The sequence below is a fragment of the Notechis scutatus genome, chromosome 1 (assembly GCF_049901735.1).
Source record: "Notechis scutatus isolate UNSWTSFEM ecotype Mainland chromosome 1, rNotScu1.2, whole genome shotgun sequence".
Lineage (NCBI taxonomy): Eukaryota > Metazoa > Chordata > Lepidosauria > Squamata > Elapidae > Notechis > Notechis scutatus.
In genome coordinates this window covers 17,927,842-17,948,385 of record NC_142009.1, presented here as the reverse complement: position 1 = coordinate 17,948,385, position 20,544 = coordinate 17,927,842, and the positions used below count along the sequence as shown (strand labels likewise).

Genomic DNA, 20,544 nt, shown 5'->3' with positions numbered 1-20,544 from the left:
GAACAGAAAATGTGAAAAGACCTGAAATAATTGTATAACATTACCTTTGACAGGCGGCTGGATTGGAAGAGGGCTAGCACTCCAAAAAAATTTCCGAATAGAGCGTTCCTGAAAAGTTTCTGAAATGACAGGAAGCCAGCACAGCAGGAATGTTGGTTACAAACATAGTCAAAAGTGTTATGAATTGGGGGGGGGGGGGGGAATGGTCTGACTTAACCCAGGTTAAGTCACAAATGCTTGGAAGCACCTGACCTTAAGAACATGTCTATTTTTTAAAATGCTCAAATGCTTTAGTTGGTGTTTGTCCAAGACTCTCGATCTACTTTTGACTTCAATAAATACTTTGCAAAATGTGGGGTAAAGGTAGTACTACAATTCCTTGTAGCAAAGGCTGCTGTAACTGTTGGCTAAAGGCCTTAAGAAATCAGTGTGTTCCTTACTTGACGCCTTCTGAAACACACAATACTTCTGCAGATATCTACAATTGCAACAAAAGTGAACAGTAAGATTCGACAGCCACACCTTAACCTTTTTCTTGGACTTCACAGATGACCAAAGAACTCTTTAAAAAGGTGCATTTGGTTTAAGATGTTTCTTTTTTCCCCCACTTTAAATATTGTTTTATTTATTGGATAAACAGACAATAATAATGTTTGTAATGTTAAAATCCTCCAATCTATCTCCTCTAAAACTAGGAGTCCAATTTTTTATATATCACATCATGTAGTTCTGGTCTTGGAACCATTCTGTTTTTAATAAGCAGACAGCTTTACAAAACAACTTTATGGCCCATTTACAAACACTGTTATAAATTGCTTATAAATAAGCCTTGTGATTGCCATTATAGTCGTAGATGTTATCCTCTGCCTGACTTGTGACATCTTTTTTCCCCCTTTGTAGAGTGGAGAGATTGTAGGGAAAGGGATTGCAAGAAGTAAACTTTTGCTGTTCTGCTCATTGAAAGCAATAAAGTCCTACCAGCAGCTTGGGTCTATATTGATTAGGAAATGAGAGATACCCTTGTCTTCAGGCAGTGGTGTCTACAGGGTTGGTCAAAAAAGCCAAGATTTTTAATGTGCATTGTATGCACCTCACTGTATGCAAATAAGAGGGGGGACTTCAACTACATGGTTCCCCTGCTGATGTTTCTGAGAGGTGTTACTTCTACTACTTTTTGTGGGTTGAATAAAACAATACTTTAAAATGGTAGGTTTCATTTTAAAACATCTGAAAAGAGTGCCAAAGAATTTGCAGCAGAGGGAGACAAATTATGGCAAGCCACACTGCACAGGGATATAACTATAGAAATTGAAGACCATAAACAATGTTCTGCTAGACTGGACCCTTGGCCTGTGTTCTCCAGCAGTCTATTCTCGTAGTGGCCAACCAACTGCTCAAGGAAGCCGGCTAGTCTCTCAGCAGATGGCCATTAGAGAAAGTACAATTTCCCTCGAAACTAAGAGCCACTGATCTCATCAACCACCGTGAATTGGTACAACCCTTCAAACTGATGATCATTCTGTGGCCAATAAGCAAACTTAGGTCTTGTTAGATTAGATAATTGATTCCCCAAGTTTTGAAAACTTTTTTTTACAAAGCTTCTACAAATTTGGGCTTCCCCTCAAACTCACTGTCGTGGCAGAGATAGGTTAAGTAGAATGGCCACAGTCTCTGCATCTGTTTGGAGATGACTCACTGAACCTAAAATCGGAAGTGCCATGTCAGCCTATTTTTTTCAATTATTATCATCTTTTTAACTTCAGTAAGCCTCCCTGACTCTTTGGTGAATGGACATTCTTAAAAACTTAAAATATAATTAAAATCATAAACAAATCAACAGTCTCACCTTCTTCACTCTACTGAGATCATATTTTTCCTTAATTTGTTGCAGAACTGCCAAGAGACTCTGCTCCTCAAAAACTTGCAATACCTTTGAGAGAAAAATATTATAAGTTACTCTTTTATAATAGGATTTTATGTAGTTTAAGTATGGTTGTGCTAGAACAGGGGTGGGCAAACTTTTTGGCTCGGGGGCCACATTGACTTTTAAAATTTGACAGACGGGCCGGGTCAGCACAAGATTTTTGGGGAATCGCCCCCACCCTTCCCCTTCTCCTCCTTCCCCTCCCCTCGGAGGCCCCCTGAGTCAGGAGTTGCTACCGCCGGCGCGGCTCCGCGGCTCCAGTCCCGCATTGCCTCGGGAAGGGAAAGGCAAAAAGGAAGAGCCGCGGCGGTGCTTTTGCAACGGAGCAGCGGCACCGGAGGCTCAGGCTCAGCGGCTCCTGGTTTTGCCTTTTCCTTCCCAAGGCAACGCGGGACTGGAGCCGCACGGAGCTGCGCTGGCGGTAGCAACTCCTCACAGCCCCAGCCAGACACCTGAGCGGAGCCCGGCGAAACTGCCTGTTGCTGCTGCCGGAGCACCGCCGGGTCACCTCTCCAAGCAGCTCGCCCGCCCGCCGGCTTCCCTCTGTCGCGCGGCTCGGGGCCAGGCGCGAGCGCCCGCGAGTTAAAAGGAAGCCGAAAGTTGCTGGGAAGTTGCTCGGGTGCTGGGAGCAGGCTTTTAAAGTGCCGCCCGAGCAAAGTTTAAGCAGCCCTTCCTGCTCCTCGGTGGGAAGACGCCCAGCCTGCAAACTTTGCCTTTGCAAAGTTTAAGCCTGGAAGCCCGGAAACCCAAGCAACTTCCCAGCAACTTTCGGCTTCCTTTAACTCCGCAGGCGCTCATTCCTGGCGGAGGGGAAGCCCGGAGCCTCCTCCAAGCAGTCCGCCCGCCCGCCCGCCGGGCTTCCCCGCCGCGCGCGGCTTGGGGCCAGGCGCGAGCGCCCGCGAGTTAAAAGGAAGCCGAAAGTTGCTGGGAAGTTGCTCTGGCCTCGGGGCTTCCAGGGCTTTGCAAAGGCAAAGTTTGCAGGCGGAGCGTCTTCCGCCGAGGAGCGGAAGGGTTCTGCCCGGCGGGCGGGGCGGGCTGCTTGGAGTGGGCTGCTGTGTGGCTCGGGGTGAGGCGCGAGTGCCCGCGAGTTAAAAGTTGCTGGGAAGTTGCTCGGGTGCTGGGAGCAGGCTTTTAAAGTGCCGCCCGAGCAGGACCGCCGAGCCGGGAAACGGGGCACCAAGGCAGGGCAAGGCTCCACCAGCAGCGGCCTAGCTTTAGGTGGCTCCAAGCAGCCCGCCCCACCCGCCGGGTGGAACCTTTCCCGCTCCTCGGCGGGAAGACGCTCCAGCCTGCAAGCTTTGCCTTTGCAAAGTTTAAGCCTGGAAGCCCCGGGAAAAAAGGGGATCGGGCGGGATTCACCTTCGAGAGGTCGCACTTGAAGGTGATTTCGAACTCCCAGCCGAGGCCTTTGCAAATTTCTTTTCTTTCCTACCCCTAGATCGCTCCGCACTGTTTTGCAGCTTTGGGGCCACGCGACACAGGGCAATACGCCACACCCAGCGATTTTTTTTTCAGGGGCGGGCCGGATTGGACAGACCAATGGCAGTTATTTTTTTCAGGGGCGGGCCGCATTGGACAGACCAACGGGCCGGATGTGGCCCCCGGGCCGTAGTTTGCCCACCCCTGTGCTAGAAGATTCCTCTTTACTCTTTCTGTTACATATAAAACCCCCGACCCTAAAACCCAAAATGTGTTCAGTTACAAGTACATTGTTACAATCTTTTTGGAAACAGGAAGATCTGCCCGGGGCTAGGCAACAAGTAAATAAGATAAGGGTCATCCTCTCAAGGTAAAGCCCAGCAGTGAAACAAGATAAGACACCGAGGCACAGAAAACAAGGCGTGGCATGTTCTGTGCAGGGGTATAAATATATTGTTTGAATATGGAATTTTGCTCTTCTTGTTCCCAATCCACTTTGGAAGGGACTTGAAGGCCCGTTTGCAAATGCTTATTTTTTTTAATAAACCTTTGAATTGTGAACCAGACCTGTTTTTGTATTGTGAGAATTAATTCGGGTCTTACATCTCACACCTTGGAAAGAAAAAAATTTAAAAGAGAGAAAATTGCAGAACATTCAGAATAAGTTACAGGGCCACTCTTGAAAGGCCAAGATATTTTTTGATTCCTACTCCTGACCTGTGCCAAATCTGTGATTACATTTATAGTTCCCATTTTTGGGTAAAAAGATTTCTTTTCTTCTAAAAGTTCTGTCTGGACTACATATCACTAGACTACGGCAACCATCCGGCTTGGTAATTTGTTGGCTGGATGAGTGAATCATGGTTGACTGAAAATGTCTCTGGACAGCAGAGATGACAACTGTTGTGAAGAATAAAGAATTAACCTTTGGAGAACAAGAGAACGAGAGATCTCCACAAGCACTCTGAATGACACCTCCTCACAAGGGAACTGTAAAACAGCGATGTCCCCTGGTTTTGAGCACCAAAAGCCAAGGGAGATGACATCACTGGAGACTTTAATAAGGACACAATGCCAGCTAAACTCACTTTCTAATCAAATTTGGAAAGATTCAATTGAACCTTTATATATGGCTATTAGAGACTTCAAAACAGAAGCTTAATTTGACACCTGATGAGTTTTATCTTCTTTGGATTTAAGGAATTCTAAATAGATGTTCCAGAGTTTAAGGAAAAGGGGAAAAAAAGATTTTTAATACGTTTCGAATGGCCTGGGAAACCAGAGATTTTTGGAATATTGATTATTTGTGCTGTAGGTTATAAAAAAACCAATACATAATTAAATAATATACCTGTAGGAGATGACTGAAATGGAACTAAACCCATATTAGGAATTGAGGCTTAATGAAGTTTGCAAATGGACACTAGAGGGAACTAAAGGAGCAGGCAAAAAAAAGTTAAAATGGCTAAGGCTAGTTATAACTTTTACTTGTTTCAAAGAATCCTTCAAAAATGGACTAAGATATTAATAACTAATCTCAAAAATAATGCAAATTAAAATGGTTAAATGTTCGATGAGATTTTTTTTTAAAAAAATGACTCTTAAACACAGACATTATAGAATTTAAGATATGGAAGACAAAAAACCTGAGCTTATCAAAATGGGAAAACAAAAGACAACATCAAAAAAATTATATGGACATGGAATAGCTATGACAAGAAATCCTGGATGATGCCTTTCTGTGGGATTTTACAAAATAGGTTGGTGAAAACTTTGAAGCCTTTTTTTTGTATACATTTTTTATTTTTATTTCTTTAAATACATCTTTGGATGAACAGTATGGTTCCAGATCTTTAACATTTTAAAGCAAACATCACCATAATTACATATTCCAACTACTAACTTTTTTATCTGATTTCATATTATTACCTATTACCAATTTTTTCATTCAATATTCTCATATGTTACTTTATATCAATCTCTATATTAATATCATAATTTTTAAACATGTCCTTGTAATCATATTTGCAAATTTTATCAAATTATATCATTCAATTAATTATTCCTAAATTCATCTTAATTTATACTATCCAGTTTATATTAAAAAGGGGATAAAAACTGAAGCCTATTTTTGAATGTCAATGAGCGATGAAAGATCAAATCTTACAATGCCATTGAAATGATTTAAAGATCTAAATTGTGAAGAGCAAAAGGAAGGAATATAAAATTGGACTATTTGATCAGAGATAAACAATGTGTTTTGCTTCCTGGTAACTCATAATGGACTTTTTGCTGAAATAGGACTGAAAAGAGGATGACTCGTGGATTGTGTATGGATAAAAGTGAGATTTTGGAAATAAGAGGGATTGAAATTTTAAAAGAGGGTAAAAGGTTACTGTAGTAGCTTATGCTCGATGTCATGAAGGTTGGAAGCTTCTTTATTATTCTTTTTGTATCTTTTTGGTTTTCTTTTGTCTTTTCTTTTTCTTTTCCTTGTTCCTTCAGAGATTTTCTTTTACTTTTCTTTTTCCTTCTCGTTTAAATTATATTAACTTTTACTATGTTTACTAAAAATGCTGATAAAATTATATATATATAGTGTGTGTGTGTGTGTGTGTGTGTGAGAGAGAGAGAGAGAGAGAGAGAGAGAATGCATTTTCTTCACTGCAGAACACCAACCTGTGCTAATGCCAAGCTGAATCCTGGACGGGCCACTTCTCGAGTTGCTCCCAATCCGTCAATCAAACGCTTCAATGTATACTTCAAAAACTCATCATCCTAAAAGAAATTGCAAAGACATCCAAAGGGAATGAAGTGTGAGTGATTACCAACTCACATCCTACAAACTTCGGTGTTACCTTTTCACATCTGCTATTTGTATTTTATTGCATTATTTTGAGTAGCAATTGTGTTGAATATTTCAAATAAAAAAGAATATAAACTCTGAAATTAAGAAATATTGTTATTGTGGCTTGATGGAAGTCACACTTTGGCATCAAAGTAAATGGGATTAGATGCCATAGCAAATTCCAATATTATATTACAATAGACGTTCTACAGACTGAAGTTATTTTAATGATACAGAATAAATTGGCATAGAAACTGGGTTTACTAACCATGCTACGTCCTAATAGCTTCTTGGCTTTTAATATGCTACAACTCATCCAATTCAATTGTATTCAATATATCAAGCAACCCACGCAGTAGGGAGATTTATGTACAAGATCAAAAGATTCTATTTTAATACTAAAAACAAGTTTCACAAATGCTGCATTGCAGTGACTTAGTTTTCCACTGCTTCTCCCCAGTAACATTTGCAAAATCACATAATTCTTTCTTTATTCTTTTCAATACAAAAGTATTGAAAATAAATTGTGTAAACAGGGTCAGATCTCCAGCTGTTTTTCTGTCAGCGCAATCACTCCAAAAACTGAAGAGAACAGACCAGTTGTGGTAACAGTTGAGGATAGAAATTTAGCAAAGAAACTTTTGGACTTTAAAGATGGGCTGGATCTGGCTAGGGCAGGGGTATCAAACTCAAGGCCTGCGGGCCAGATCCAGCCCACAGGATGCTTAGATCTGGCCTGCATAGCTGACCTGGAAACAGCAAAGGACTGGCCTGTGGCGACTGCCAGTGAAAATGGAGCTCATTTTTGCTGGCAGAGGGTTTCAGAAGGCCTTGCAGCCAAAAACAGAACTTGGGAGCCTGTTTTCGCTGACAAGAGTGCTTGGGCCACCACAGGCGCCCCCAACACAAGTGACGTTGAGCTGGCCACGCCCATCCTGGCCCCCCCTCCCCGAGGTCAAATACAATCCTGATGCAGCCCTCAATACAATCGAGTTTGACACCCCTGGGCTAAGGAAAGAAAAAGCATTCTATAAAAATTCCCCAATGCACCCTTATGGGAGAGGTAATTAGGCAGTGGCTCAGTTACAATAAAGGTAAAGGTTTCCCTCGCACATACGTGCTAGTCATTTCTGGCTCTAGGGGGTGGTGCTTATCTCCGTTACAAAGCCAAAGAGCCAGCGCTGTCCAAAGACGTCTTCAGGGTCATGTGGCCGGCATGACTAAACGCCGAAGGCACATGGACTGCTGTTACATTCCCAGCAAAGTGGTCCCTATTTTTCTACTTGTATTTTTTACATGCTTTCAAACTGCTAGGTTGGCAGAAGCTAGGACAAGTAACGGGAGCTCACTCCATTATGCAGCGCTAGGGTTTCGAACCACCAAACTGCCGACCTTTTGATAGACAAGCTCAGCATCAGCCACTGAGCCACCGCTATATATAGTTATAATATAACATTGTATTATATTATTATATTATAATATAATATATACTTATATATTGTAACCATATATATATATATATATATAATTACAATACCTACACTGTAAATCTCCCTCCTTCCTGGTCATGTAACCCAGGGCAGATCTTATGCATCCTACCCAGTACTTCTTTGTACAAACAAATATACAAACACCAATATGTGTAACACAAGGAGGCAGTGCCCACACACAAACACCCACAAGAGGCAACACATTACTTTGCTAAACAGGAAAAACAGAAAATTATTGTCACTACTAGTATAGGTATCCTCAACTTACAAACATTTGTTTAGTGACCATTTGAAATTATGAGCCACAGTGGCGCAGTGGTTAGAGTGCAGTACTGCAGGCTACTTCTGCTGACTGCTGACTGCCTACAATTTGGCAGTTCAAATCCCACCAGGCTCAAGGTTGACTGAGCCTTCCATTCTTCCAAGGTGGGTAAAATGAGGACCCAAATTGTTGGGGGCAATAGGCTGACTCTATAAACCACTTAGAGAGGCTGTAAAGCACTGTGAAGTGGCATAAAAGTCTAAGTGCTATTGCTACAATGGAACTAAAAAAAAGGGGACTTATGACCAGGTTTTACACTTAGGATCACTGCAGCTTCCCTATGGTTGCATGATCTAAATTCCAAGCTCTTCGCAACTGACATGTATTGATCATCATCATTGTCCCAGGCCATGCAATCACCATTTGGAACCTTTCCAGTCATCTTCCCAAAAGCAAAGTCAATGGGGAGATTTGCTTAATGAACGCATGATTCATTGCAGTGAATCACTTAACAACTGTGGCAAGAAAGGTCACAAAATGGGACAAAACTCATTTAACAACTGCCATGTCTTTGGGCTCAACTGTAATCACAATTTGAGGACTACCTGTAAATAAGGGGGCCCAACTCCAGATCCATGAACCAGCACTGGTCCACGGTATGCCAGAAACCGGGCTATGCAAACAAGTGAAGCCCCTTCCGTGGGATGCAGGCAGCATGAGAAACGATGCCCCTCTGGTCCACAGAAAAAACTCTCAGCATGGAACTAGTCCCTGATGCCCAAAAGATTGGGGGTCACTGGTTTAGAAAGCTAGAAGCTAGACATAAACTTTTTAAAAGCCAGCATTACAAAATTAAAATAAATGGAAGCACAAACCAGAAAAAAAGAGAAAAAATAATTAAAATGTATAACTTATGAATGCAGAATTGTTAACATAGATATAATTGAAAAGTTATAGAGATTAATTACCAACATCTAATATATTTATCCAAAATGACATTTGTGTAGAAAGGAAGCAATATACCAGGAAAAACTGATATACAACTGATATATGATGTCTGAATTTGAGTAAACTTCATCTTTACTATGAGAGTTTTCAAACATTTTTGTCACTGATTGAACTCTTGTGTCAAAACAATTTCACACACTTTAAAATGCCTTTGATCTTGTGACAACATATGCAATGTTTGGCAATGACAAATCTGGCTGCTAACAAGAGATCCTGAATCTTATGTTTTAATTGCTGTAGAACGTAAAGACAATGATCCTACTGTGAGATTCATCTTAAACAGGTTTTCTGTGCTTTTTCCATCAAAAACTTTTGAACAAAAACTAATTGGGCACTACCACCAAAGATAAAACAAGCATTTTGTTTATATCCTTATCACCCTAATTTAAATAGATTTTATTTCTAAAGTAGTGCTGTAATTCCCAAATGAATTTTTTTGTTGTCATTTCTTGATACATAGTGAAATGGATTATAAGGAATTATATACTGTGAAGTGTTTCAGAGAGATTCAATGTACAAAACCAAATTATGTTCATAATATTTTAAAGGTTTTCTAAAATCTTTTGTAATTGATATGAATGCATTATATGAAATGGATGAAACTATTATTAAACTAGGTGCACCAATTCTCCAATATTTTTTAATGAGCTCAGATGAACTGAGATGACCTATAAGATTCTTTAAAAAAGCATATTAGGTTCAGTTGAAAAGGAGTTGGATCTTTTTTCTATTCTTTTATCATAACCTAATTAGTAATATAATTATAAAGTTATCACCACTGTACAATAACATTCAGGACTAGTAACTTTATTCCCTGTAATTAGGTAACTAACTTAATCCTCTATCCTCCATTCCTTAAACTGAGCAAATTTATTCTCATACCAGAATAATGGATGGCATATAGATTAGAAACCAACCATATTTCCATTTTATTGAACATTTTCTAAGGACAATTTAAAATATTGATTATAAAATGTTTTTTTTTAAATGAAATTATATAGCTCAGACTGAAAGTGAATTAAGTACCAGTTCAACTAATACAGGTAGTCCTCATCTTAAAACAGTTCATTCAGTGATTGTTTGAAGTCACGGAATTGAAAAAATGAGTTTTTAACACTTACAATCATTATAGCATCTCCATGATCAAGTGATCAAAATTCAGGTGCTTGGAAACTGACTCATATTTACGACGGTTGCAATGTCCCGGAGTCATGTGATCACCTTTTGCGACCTTTTAACAAGCAAAAGCAATGGGGGAAACTAGATTCACTTAACAACCATGTTACTAACAAGAACTGCAGTGATTCGCTTAACAACAATGGCAAAAAAGTCATAAAAAGGGCAAAACTCAATTAACAAATGTTTCGCTTAGCAACTAAAATTTTGGGCTCAACTATGGACATTAAGTCAAGGATTACCTGTACCACAATCCGTTTTTAATCTTCCCGATCACATGAATTGTCTGAACCGAAACAAATTTTTTTAAATTTTTTTTTTCAAAATTTGATATTGCTAGACCTTCCTTTTTGATGGGCTACTTATCTGATTCTAGGATTGATATAAGGGTGCCCTGAAAATGGGCGTTGGTTCTTACCTGACACGCCATTTCTCTGGAGCCGTGAGGATCATCCAGAGAGTGGGAGGTGCTTCAGTCTACGTCGTTGATGGCTGAGCTCAATCACTGAGGAACGCTCCGCCCTCCATCACGTGGCTCTCTTGCGTTCCCCAGTTTGCGTGAAGACGAAGGTGAAGAGAAGGACGTTGCTCTGCTCTCCCTATGCTAAATAGGTCATTGGCGAAACAAGGCCCCACCAGACGGCAATTAAAGGGTGGGGCTGGATGATCCTCACGGCTCCAGAGAAATGGCGTGTCAGGTAAGAACCAACGCCCATTCTCCTGAGAGCCGTCGGATCATCCAGAGAGTGGGACATACCAAAGCTTGGCTGTCCTACGGAGGGACCCCGTCTGGTCCTGCAATCTCCGAGGTTCCCTGAAGACTCGCTGGAGGACTCGCCTACCAAGCGAAGCCTCCGCCGAGGCAAAGGTGTCAATCTTATAGTGTCTAATGAAAGGAGAGGGGATGCCCAAGTGGCTGCCCGACAAATATCAGAAATTGGAGCCTGGGTGGCCCAAGCCGCCGAGGTGGCTGCACTTCTGGTGGAGTGTGCTGTGATCCCCCTGGGTACCGGCAGTGCCTGGGACAAATAAGCCTTGGAAATGGTAGCCCTAATCCAGCGGCCAATGGTTGACGGGACACTTTGTGGCCTAAGGATTTGGGCTGGAAGGAAAGGAAGAGAGATTCTGACCTCCGGAAGGGTTGGGTACGCTTAATGTAAATGCGTAGGGCCCGTCTTACGTCCAGTGAGTGCCAAAGCTTCTCCCTTTCCCGCGAGGGATTGGGACAGAAGTTCGGGAGTATGAGTTCTTGAGCCCTGTGAAAGGTCGAGTTAACCTTGGGCAGGAAGGTAGGGTCCGGTCGGAGGACCACCCTATCGGCATGAAATATGCAAAGGTCCTTCCTTACCGACAAGGCTGCTAACTCCGATATGCGGCGGGCGAAGTAATAGCTACCAGGAAAACCACTTTGAATGTGAGGAATTGGAGAGAGGCTTCCCTGAGAGGCTCAAAGGGTTGCTTAGTCAGAGACACCAGGACCTTGTTAAGGTCCCAGGTAGGGTATCGGTGTATGGTTGGGGGACACAGGTTGGTGGCCCCCTGAGGAATGCCCGAATCACGGGGTGGTGGGAAAGGGAACCCAGGTTATCACAGTCAATGACTGTGGATAGCGCTGCGACCTGACGCCTTAGGGTGTTGGGGAAAGCCCTTTCCTCAGGCCCTCTTGGAGGAACTCCAAGACCTGAGCTATGGAAGGTGACAGCGGGTTGATCTGGAGACCATGACACCACTCGCAGAATCCCTTCCAAGTGGCGTTGTATATGCGGGTTGTTGAAGGTCGCCTGGCGGCTAAAATGGTCTCAATAACTTGGTCGGAAAACCGTTCTTTCCTTAAGCGTTCCCGCTCAACCTCCAAACGGCTAACTGGAGCCACTGAGGGTCTGGGTGTTGAAGGGGCCCCTGGGAGAGGGATATCCTGGTCGGGGGATTCTCCAGGAGGGGCCACCGATAAGTTGCGGAGGTCCGCAAACCAGGGGCGCCTGGGCCAGAAGGGTGCTACTAGAATCAGCTCTGCCCTCTCGGAGATGAGCTTCTGGAGAACTCTGGGAACCAGGGCTAGAGGCGGGAAGGCATAGAGGAGCCCTGTGGGCCAGGGGCAACGGAGGAGCGTCGTGATTCTCGGCCCGTGGGAGGGGTACCTGGAGAAAAACCTGGGGAGTTGCGTGTTGAGTGGGGAGGCGAAGAGGTCTACTAACGGGAGACCGAACATTCTGGTCGCTTCCCTGAATAGTGACGGTGGATGCGCCATTCGGACTGGTCCACCGTGGTCCTGCTTAGCCAATCCGCTTGGGTGTTTGAGTCCCCTGAAATGTGTTCGGCTCTGAGGGAGAGGAGATTGTGCTCTGCCCAACGGCAGAGGCGTTCGCCTCCCTCATCAAGCGGATGGACTGTGTGCCCCCTGACGGTTGACGTGAGCCTTGGCGGTGACGTTGTCCGTGAGTATGAGGACCTGCCGCCCGCGCACTTGGGGAGGAAACTGCGCCAGGGCCAGGAAGATGGCGTGAGCTCCAGCCAGTTTATACTGCACCCCGTTCTACCTGAGACCATGTGCCCTGAGTTGAGAGCGAGAGGATGTGAGCGCCCCATCCGGACAGGCTGGCATCTGTGGTAAGGGTGAGGCGGTGGGGCTCCTTGATGAAGTGACCCTTGTTGATGGTGGGGCTGGTCCACCAGAGGAGAGATGTAAGGACTTTTGGAGGTACCTTGACTGTGGCCTTTGAGTTGCTTCTGCCGGTCCGCTGGAATGGGAGCAGGAACCATTGTAGGGTCTAGCGTGTAAACGGGCCCATGGAACAATGGAGATACAAGAAACCATTTTACCCAGTTATTTGGACAATTCTAAAATTGTAACCTTCCTGGAGCGTCTGATATGCCTGACGGCTTCCTGGATACTAAGGAATCTCTCGGGGAGAGGAACACCTTACCCTGCACTGAGTCAATGACAGCCCCCAAGTGGGAGATCCTTGTAGATGGGGATAGTTGGCTCTTTTGCCAATTAACTAGGAAACCATGGTCTTGGAGGGCCGAGATAGTAACCCTGATGTCCCTCTCTGCTTGGGGTCTGGAGGGAGAGGATGAGGATGTCATCCAGGTAGCAATGGAGGCGGACCGGGAGATTCCTGAGATGAGCCGCCAGGGCCGCGAGGACCTTAGTGAAGGTCCTCGGGCAGAGGCTAGCCCAAAGGGAAGGGCGACATATTGGAAGTGGCGGTGGTTGTAGCAGAACCTGAGGAATTTGAAATGGGAGGGTCGGATTGGAATGTGGAGGTAGGCCTCGGAGAGGTCTATGGAGGATAGCCAGTCCCCTTGGCGGATGCTGAGGAGGATGGACTGCAGGGTGTGCATCTTGAACCTGCGATAGACCAGATAACGGTTAAGGCGTTTAAGGTCCAAGATGGCCCTCCATCCTCCGGAGGATTTGGGGACTACAAAAGGTGGGAGTAGAACCCCTGCCCCGCTGGGAGGGTGGGACGGGTTGAATGGCCTGTATTTGGAGAAGATGATGGATTGCTGAATCCATTAGGTTATGCTTTGATGGGGTCCCTTGAGGGGGACGCCAGAAAGAAGTCAGGGGGCGCTTGAATTCGAGCGTGAGGCCGAGTCTGATGGTATCACGGACCCAGGTATCAGAGGTGGAAGAGTCCCATCGGTCGGCAAAGTGCTTGAGGCGTCCGCCGATGGGAGGAGGGACGGGATCTATCTACGCCCGGAAGGGCCTCCCTCCTGAGCCCCTGAAAGGGCGCCTGTAGCCGCTGCCCCTCCTGTTCCTATCGGCCGGATCAGTTCGATCCTGGGGCTGGAATGGTCGGGAGGAGGGGGTCTCGAGTACCTTGGCGGGAAGGGAGACTGGTAGAAAGGGCGGGAGGAGCCTCTCGAAATGGCTGGGGGCCTCTAGACTCTGACCTCCGAAACAGGGGAGGGAGAAATTTTCTCTGCTCCGGGTTTCAGATAGCAAGGGGTCCAGAGCCGTGCCAAATAGTTTGTCCCCTTTTATGGGGGCAGTAGCCAGCTTAACTTTGTTTTAACGTCCGCCTGCCAGTGTTTAAGCCAGAGCAGGCGGCGAGCAGTGACATGGGGCGTTATTGCCCGGGCAGAGAACTTGACCGCATGGAAGGTGGCGTCAGCGGAAAATTCCGCCGCGGCCGTCAGTTTTGCTATGTCCTGGTGAGCCCTTGTGTTGGAGGGGGGAACATGTTGCTTCAGTTGCCGAAGCCACCGGATCGAGGATCTGGTGAAGAAAGAAGCCGCAGTGGCTGATCTAATGGCCCAGGAGTCCGCTTGGTGAGCTCTACGTAGGGCGAGCTCGGGACCTCTTGTCCTCGGGTTTCAGAGCCTCTAGGGGGTCACTGGGGAGGACGAGGCCCAACCCAACAATGGGCTCATCCACCTCGGGGTGTTGAGTAAGTCACAGAAACTCGACTCGAGGTTAAAGAACCTCCTGTCCAGGCTGGATGGGGCGGGAGGGGCCCTAGTAGAATTCAGTTGATTTGAGACCAGGTCATGAAATAGGGGTGGAGCCGGGATTACCTCCGCCTCCACCACGGGTTGACTAAAGATGGCGTCCTCCTGACCTTCTGCCGGGAGGGAGAGCTGAGGAGGTTTGCACCGACAGGCCAGAGATGTTCCTGGCTTTGAATAAAAGGGATTTAAACATGTGGGGCTTGAACAGGCCCGCAACAGTGGGTTGGTCCGGGTGAGACCCTCATCCTCGGACATGTCCCCTCCATAGGATCTACCTCCGATAGGGGCTCCTCTTGTTGCATAGACCCCCATTCCATTTCCTCTTCCCCCAAATTGGTCTAGATACTCTATATCCTCCTCCGGGTCCCTTTCTGGGAGAGGACTGCCCCCTTGAGAAGGTACCTGACCACGAGTAGGGTCTGATCTAGGCGAGGACCTCATTGATGGTGGGTCGTGTTCGGGCGCCAGTGAGGGGGAGTAGACCTGGACATCTGTTGAAGGCCCTCTGCTATCCCTGGCGAATGGCCCGTTCCATCAATGCCTGTATGTGCGCAGGGATCTCGGATGAGGGGGCCTCCTCCTGGCGAAGACCAGCAGCCGTGGGCGTGAAAGTAGCTTCAGGAGGTTGTCTGGTTGATGGGCCGGGAGCCTGGTGTCCCTGGGATGGGCTGCGCCTGGAGACGGAAAAACAATCTGGAGGGGGGGGTCTGGAGGTAGAAGGAGCGGAGGGTGCTGGAAGTACCGGTTGTGTCTCTCTGGACCGCCTGTCAAATTCCCTCTCGAGAGCCCTGTGACGTCGTAGGGCGTCTCTCTGAGAAGCCTTAGAGGTCTCTTTAGGTGTTTCCTTAGGAGTTTCCTTAGGAGTTTCCTTAGCCTGTTTGCGCAGGTGGTAGGATAACAATCCAATGAGACTTGGAATGCTAAGGTACAATATCAATAAGAAAAAAATTACAGGAATAAACTCACTCAGGTCTATCTATATGTGAGTATAAATATAAACCTATATATGAGGAAATATCTAGACCTGCATACAGGCAGATATTCCAATGTCTATTAGAATTAGAACTATTGTTAATATTCTTGTTCTAATATTATATTAGTAATATATGATTATTATTAATATTATTATTATTATAATTATTATAATTGTAATTATTAATATTATTATTATTACTCTATTAATGAAAGATTGCCAATTATCCGAATTAAACGCCTGAGGCTGGAAGAGAGGCCTCTGGCAGCTGGAGCTCCCAGGCAACAACCGGGAGGGATAGGCTGCAATCACTTGCCCTGAGCCTGCTGCGGGAAGCCAACAATTACTAAATTGTACCAATTAGCAAAGGCCCTACAGGCTGAGAGGCCTGTGCTAGGGCCGGTTACTTCGCAGCGCTATGAGGCCTCAATCTTTTTATTTTATTTTTTTAAAGATGGCGCCCGCCACGTGGTGGCGCCCTAGAGGCGATCGCCCACGTTTCTAAAGTCCCGGGCTGCTCAGGGCAATGAAGTTTTTTACTTCTCCGGCCTTAAAAGAGGCCGAGGAATCCAAGCAGTAAGTTTTCGCCTTCTTAGGGCGAGCGGCGTTTGCGGTGGGGGGAATACCAGCAGCACTTATCAGTGCGATCAGTAAAGCTGCTGCAAGCGCAGCGAGAGAAACGGCAGGCAAGAGATCAAATTGGGGGGTTAGCGCCGAGCGAAGTCGCCTGTTCTACAACCCCTGGGGCGAAAGAAACGCGCTCCCTTAAATCCCCAGTCCTGCGCCAGAAGGCTAAGGAAAATAACTTGTTTTTCTCTATAAATATTTCCAAACCTGAGAGCAAGTCTTGGATCGGCCAAGGAGTGAGAAATGCACAGCCTAACTTGACGACGGCTGAGCACAAACTGGGGAACGCAAGAGAGCCACGTGATGGAGGGCGGAGCGTTCCTCAGTGATTGAGCTCAGCCATCAACGACGTGACTGAAGCACCTCCCACTCTCTGGATGATCCGAACGGCTCTCAGGAGAATAACAATGTTCTTTATATTTATTAAACTACCAGCAAGCACTGATTCTAAAAGAGTTTGAAAAAGACGCTTTTTGGAAGGGTGATTTTCCCACTAGATTCATGACAAACTCTGCTCGCAACAGAACACCCTATATCACCAGACTTGAAATTTTGGGCTTGGACAATCTTGAACTATGCCGCCTATGGTTGGACTTAAGCGTGGTACACATTATCTGCTACAATGTCCTACCAGTCAATGACTACTTTAGCTTCAACCGCAACAATACAAGAGCACACAACAGATACAAACTCAATGTTAACCGCTCCAAACTTGATTGCAGAAAGTATGACTTCAGCAACAGAGTGGTCAATGCCTGGAATGCACTACCTGACTCTGTTGTTACATCCTCAAACCCCCACTCCTTTAACCTCGAACTATCCACTATTGACCTCACCCCATTACTAAGAGGTCTGTAAGGGACATGCATAAGTGCACCATACGTGCCTCCCGTCCCTGTCTTATTGTCCCCTTTTAATCGTACCTATTTTCTGTATTCTTACTCATGGTTATACTTAAACCTATTATTTTGTAAGCGATTGACAAATCAAAATAAATAAAATAAAAATAAAAATAAACAATCATGAAGAAGAAAAAATCCCATATAGTTGCTTCGAAGCAAAATGAGCGGCAAATACATGTAATAGACAAAGGTACCAGAATAGCAAGGGGGGGGGGAGGAAATCCAAGTATTAATCTACTCTCTGCCAGAAGAGTTCCCTGGGGTGGTTTATTTCAGGGACCCTCAACCCCCCAAGAGCTGATGTGGGGCAATGGTGAAGGTGCTGGACTAAGAGTAGGGAAAGCCAGGTTGTAGCCCACTCTCAGCCATTATAGTTCCCAGGAGGACTTGGGGCCAATTGCATTCTCTCAGCCCATCTGTCTTACAGGGTTGCTGTTGTGGGGATAAACAGTAGAGAGTGGTATATGTGAGCATGATAGTATAGTGGCGGAGGGGAAGAATTGAAAGAATAGATTAGGATAGTGTATGTCAACCTTGGCAACTTTAAAGACTTCAACTCCCAGAACTCCCCAGCTAGCTAGGAGCTGAAATCCAAATATCCTAAAGTTGACAGATCGCTGCCTCAGGGATAGATCGATATGGAGAAAATATTACCTATATCATCATTAGGAACCAAAAACTATTTGATGGCATATCATCAATCAGTTATATCAGGGGTGTCAAACTCGATTTCATTGAGGGCTGCCTCAGGATTGTGTTTGAGCTGAGTAGGCATGGCCAGGGTGGGCATGGCAAGCTCAGTGTCACTTGTGTTGGGGGCACCTGTGGTGGTCCAAGCATTCTGCCAGAGTAAATGGGCTCCCGAGCTCCATTTTTGCCTGTGATGGCCTCATGCAACCCTCTTGCCAGTGAAAATGGAGCTCGGGAGGGCTTCTGTTTTTCTGGCAGAAGAGTCCTTGGCACCTTGAGTTTGACACCCCTGAGCTATATGCTACCCATTTACACTCCTGTACAAAAGTCTGTAGAGATTCTCAGTCATCCAGATCATGGTTCCGATGATGTAGAGCTATTCCACACCATCGACAATACTGCTACCCTTCAAAAAGACCTCGACTATGTATCAGAATGGTCAAACAAATGGCAACTTCAAATCTCAACAAATAAATGCTTTGTCTTACATATTGGCAAAAAAATCAGAAAATAAAATACAGGCTGAATAGTCAAGACCTTGTTGATGATCCAAACTCTGTCAAGGATCTTGGAGTAATCTCTAATGATCTAAGTGCTAGAGCCTCCTGTAACTACATAGCCAAAAAGGAATAAGAGTTGTTAACCTAATCCTAGGTAGCTTTTTCTCTGGTAATATCACATTACTAACTAGGGCATACAAAACATTTGCTAGACTTGAATACAGCTCATCAGTCTGGAACCCACATTACGTATCTGATATTAATAAAGTTGAGAAAGTCCAGAAATATTTCACAAGAAGAGTTCTCCACTCCTCTACTCGTTGCAGAATACCTTATGCCACCAGACTCGAAATTCTAGACCTAGAAAACCTAGAATTTCGCCGCCTTCAGTCAGATCTAAGTATGGTATATAAAACCATACATTGCAATGTCCTACCAGTCAATGAATATTTCAGCTTCAACCATAACAAAACAACAGCAAACAATAGATACAAACTCAAGGTTAATCGCACCAAACTTGATTGCAGGAAATATGACTTCAGCAACAGAGTGGTCAATGTCTGGAATACTGTACCTGACTCTGTGGTTTCTTCCCCAAACCCCAAAAACTTTAACCTTAGGCTACTATTGACCTCACCCCTTTCCTAAGAGGCCTAGCATCGTAGGGAAAGGACTCTAAGGCGGCTCCGGAGGCGGAGGAGTGAAGAGCTCACTTCAACCGCCCGCACTTCCCGCAGGATCAACGCCTACTATGCCTTACTTTCTTGTTTTCCTGCAAGTAGTTCAGCAACCCCTCCGTGGCCTTCAACCGGATCGCCTGATCGGGCTTGGCGATGTCCCAGAAATAGTCCAGAAACTGCCGACTCTGACCCAGGAGCCTGCCCGGCTGCGAGATCGAGGCTGAAACGACGCGTCCCACCGCCTGCCCGGTCTTCGGGCTGCCATCCCCAGCCATGCTGGTCGCAAAGGCTGCACGTGGAAAAGGCCCCGTGATGCACCGGAGGAAGCACGTGGAAACCTCCCCTTCCGGGTTCAGAAAAAAAAAAAATGTTGCATCCCGCCTCCTTCCCACGTACCGAAGTGGAAATCCTCGCTCGGAGGCGAGATTGGCGTCAAGGAGTCTGATCTTTGGCCTCCGTTTCACCTTTCCCCAATCCGTATTCTCCAGATCCTGGGAATTTCAACTCCTGTGATCCTCAGCCGGTGGTTACTTCGAGAAACGGACGTTTAGCGGTTGTTTAGTCCAATGTTTTTAAGTTGTGTGGACTTCAACTCCCATAACTCCCCAGCCAATGGGAATTGAAGTCCACACATTTTTTAAAGGGTCTGAGATTGAGACGCGGTGGGTTAAGGGAATTTGCACAGAACCCAAGGATGGCCAGCTAAAAAAGTGCAATAAAAACCTTGGCTGCTTTTGGTTGTAGGAGCTGGATTTACAAGACACAAGGATGATAAACCAGCTATCTCGTTTTGTTAGCTCAAGTTAGATATGTAAATGCTTGTAGTTATGATTGATATTATTATCAAGGTTGACTCAGCCTTCCATCCTTCCGAGGTGAGTAAAATGAGGACCCAAATTGTTGGGGGCAATAGGCTGACTCTGTAAACAGCTTAGAGAGAGCTGTAAAAGCATAATGAAGCGATATATACCTCTAAATGCTATTGCTATGATTGGTTACGCAGACAGATGTTTAGACTGGTTTTAGGATTTTTATCCACCTGTGTTGCTCTCTGAGTTTGGTTGGGTTTTTGTTTTGTTTTTTTGAGACATTTTATTACCTGACTAGGTAATATCAGTTCCTGAGTGATGGTGATTTTGATGTTTTGGGATTGCACAACAATAGGATTGTTCCTATTGGTATTATTATTCATCCTAGTGATGCTATCTTTGTTTCCTTTTGCCACAGTCATTCTACTTGCAGGTCTTTTTGTGATTTTCTCTAGATTATGATGACATTTGTCCCCAAGGTGTTTTTCAAAAGGCAGCTGGACTTTGGGTTTTTTTCCCCTTGGAAATGTTTCATTTCTCATCCAAGAAGCTTCTTCAGTACCTTGCTGATCTGAGCAATGACTGATATAGGTTTCTGTACACTGTGTCTCACATATGCTTAATGGGAGAGACATTCTTCATCTGGGCTTCTCTGATGAGGCCTGTCCAGTATGATGAACATGGATAGCTCTCATCCTCCTCAGAACATGCAAACCCCACAAGGTAATACCTATTATTATTAAATTGTTTTCATTCTAACTTTTTATATTTAATT

The 20,544-nt window shown here is 45.1% G+C and overlaps 1 protein-coding gene across 2 annotated transcripts in view; it reads right to left on the bottom strand.

Moving 5' to 3' along the window:
* MYBBP1A (MYB binding protein 1a) overlaps window positions 1–19,295 on the bottom strand; it is an 89,882-nt gene extending 70,587 nt beyond the window's left edge. For both annotated transcript variants that reach the window (XM_026672390.2, XM_087943836.1), the window contains exons 1-4: window positions 19,041–19,295; window positions 6,023–6,121; window positions 1,847–1,930; window positions 45–119 (exon numbers count right to left, since the gene is read on the bottom strand). In XM_026672390.2, coding sequence (XP_026528175.2) covers window positions 45–119; window positions 1,847–1,930; window positions 6,023–6,121; window positions 19,041–19,235 — 453 coding nt within the window. In that variant the 5' untranslated portion in view covers window positions 19,236–19,295. The remainder of the gene's footprint in view (window positions 1–44; window positions 120–1,846; window positions 1,931–6,022; window positions 6,122–19,040) is intronic.
* Between the last annotated feature and the right edge of the window lie 1,249 nt (window positions 19,296–20,544).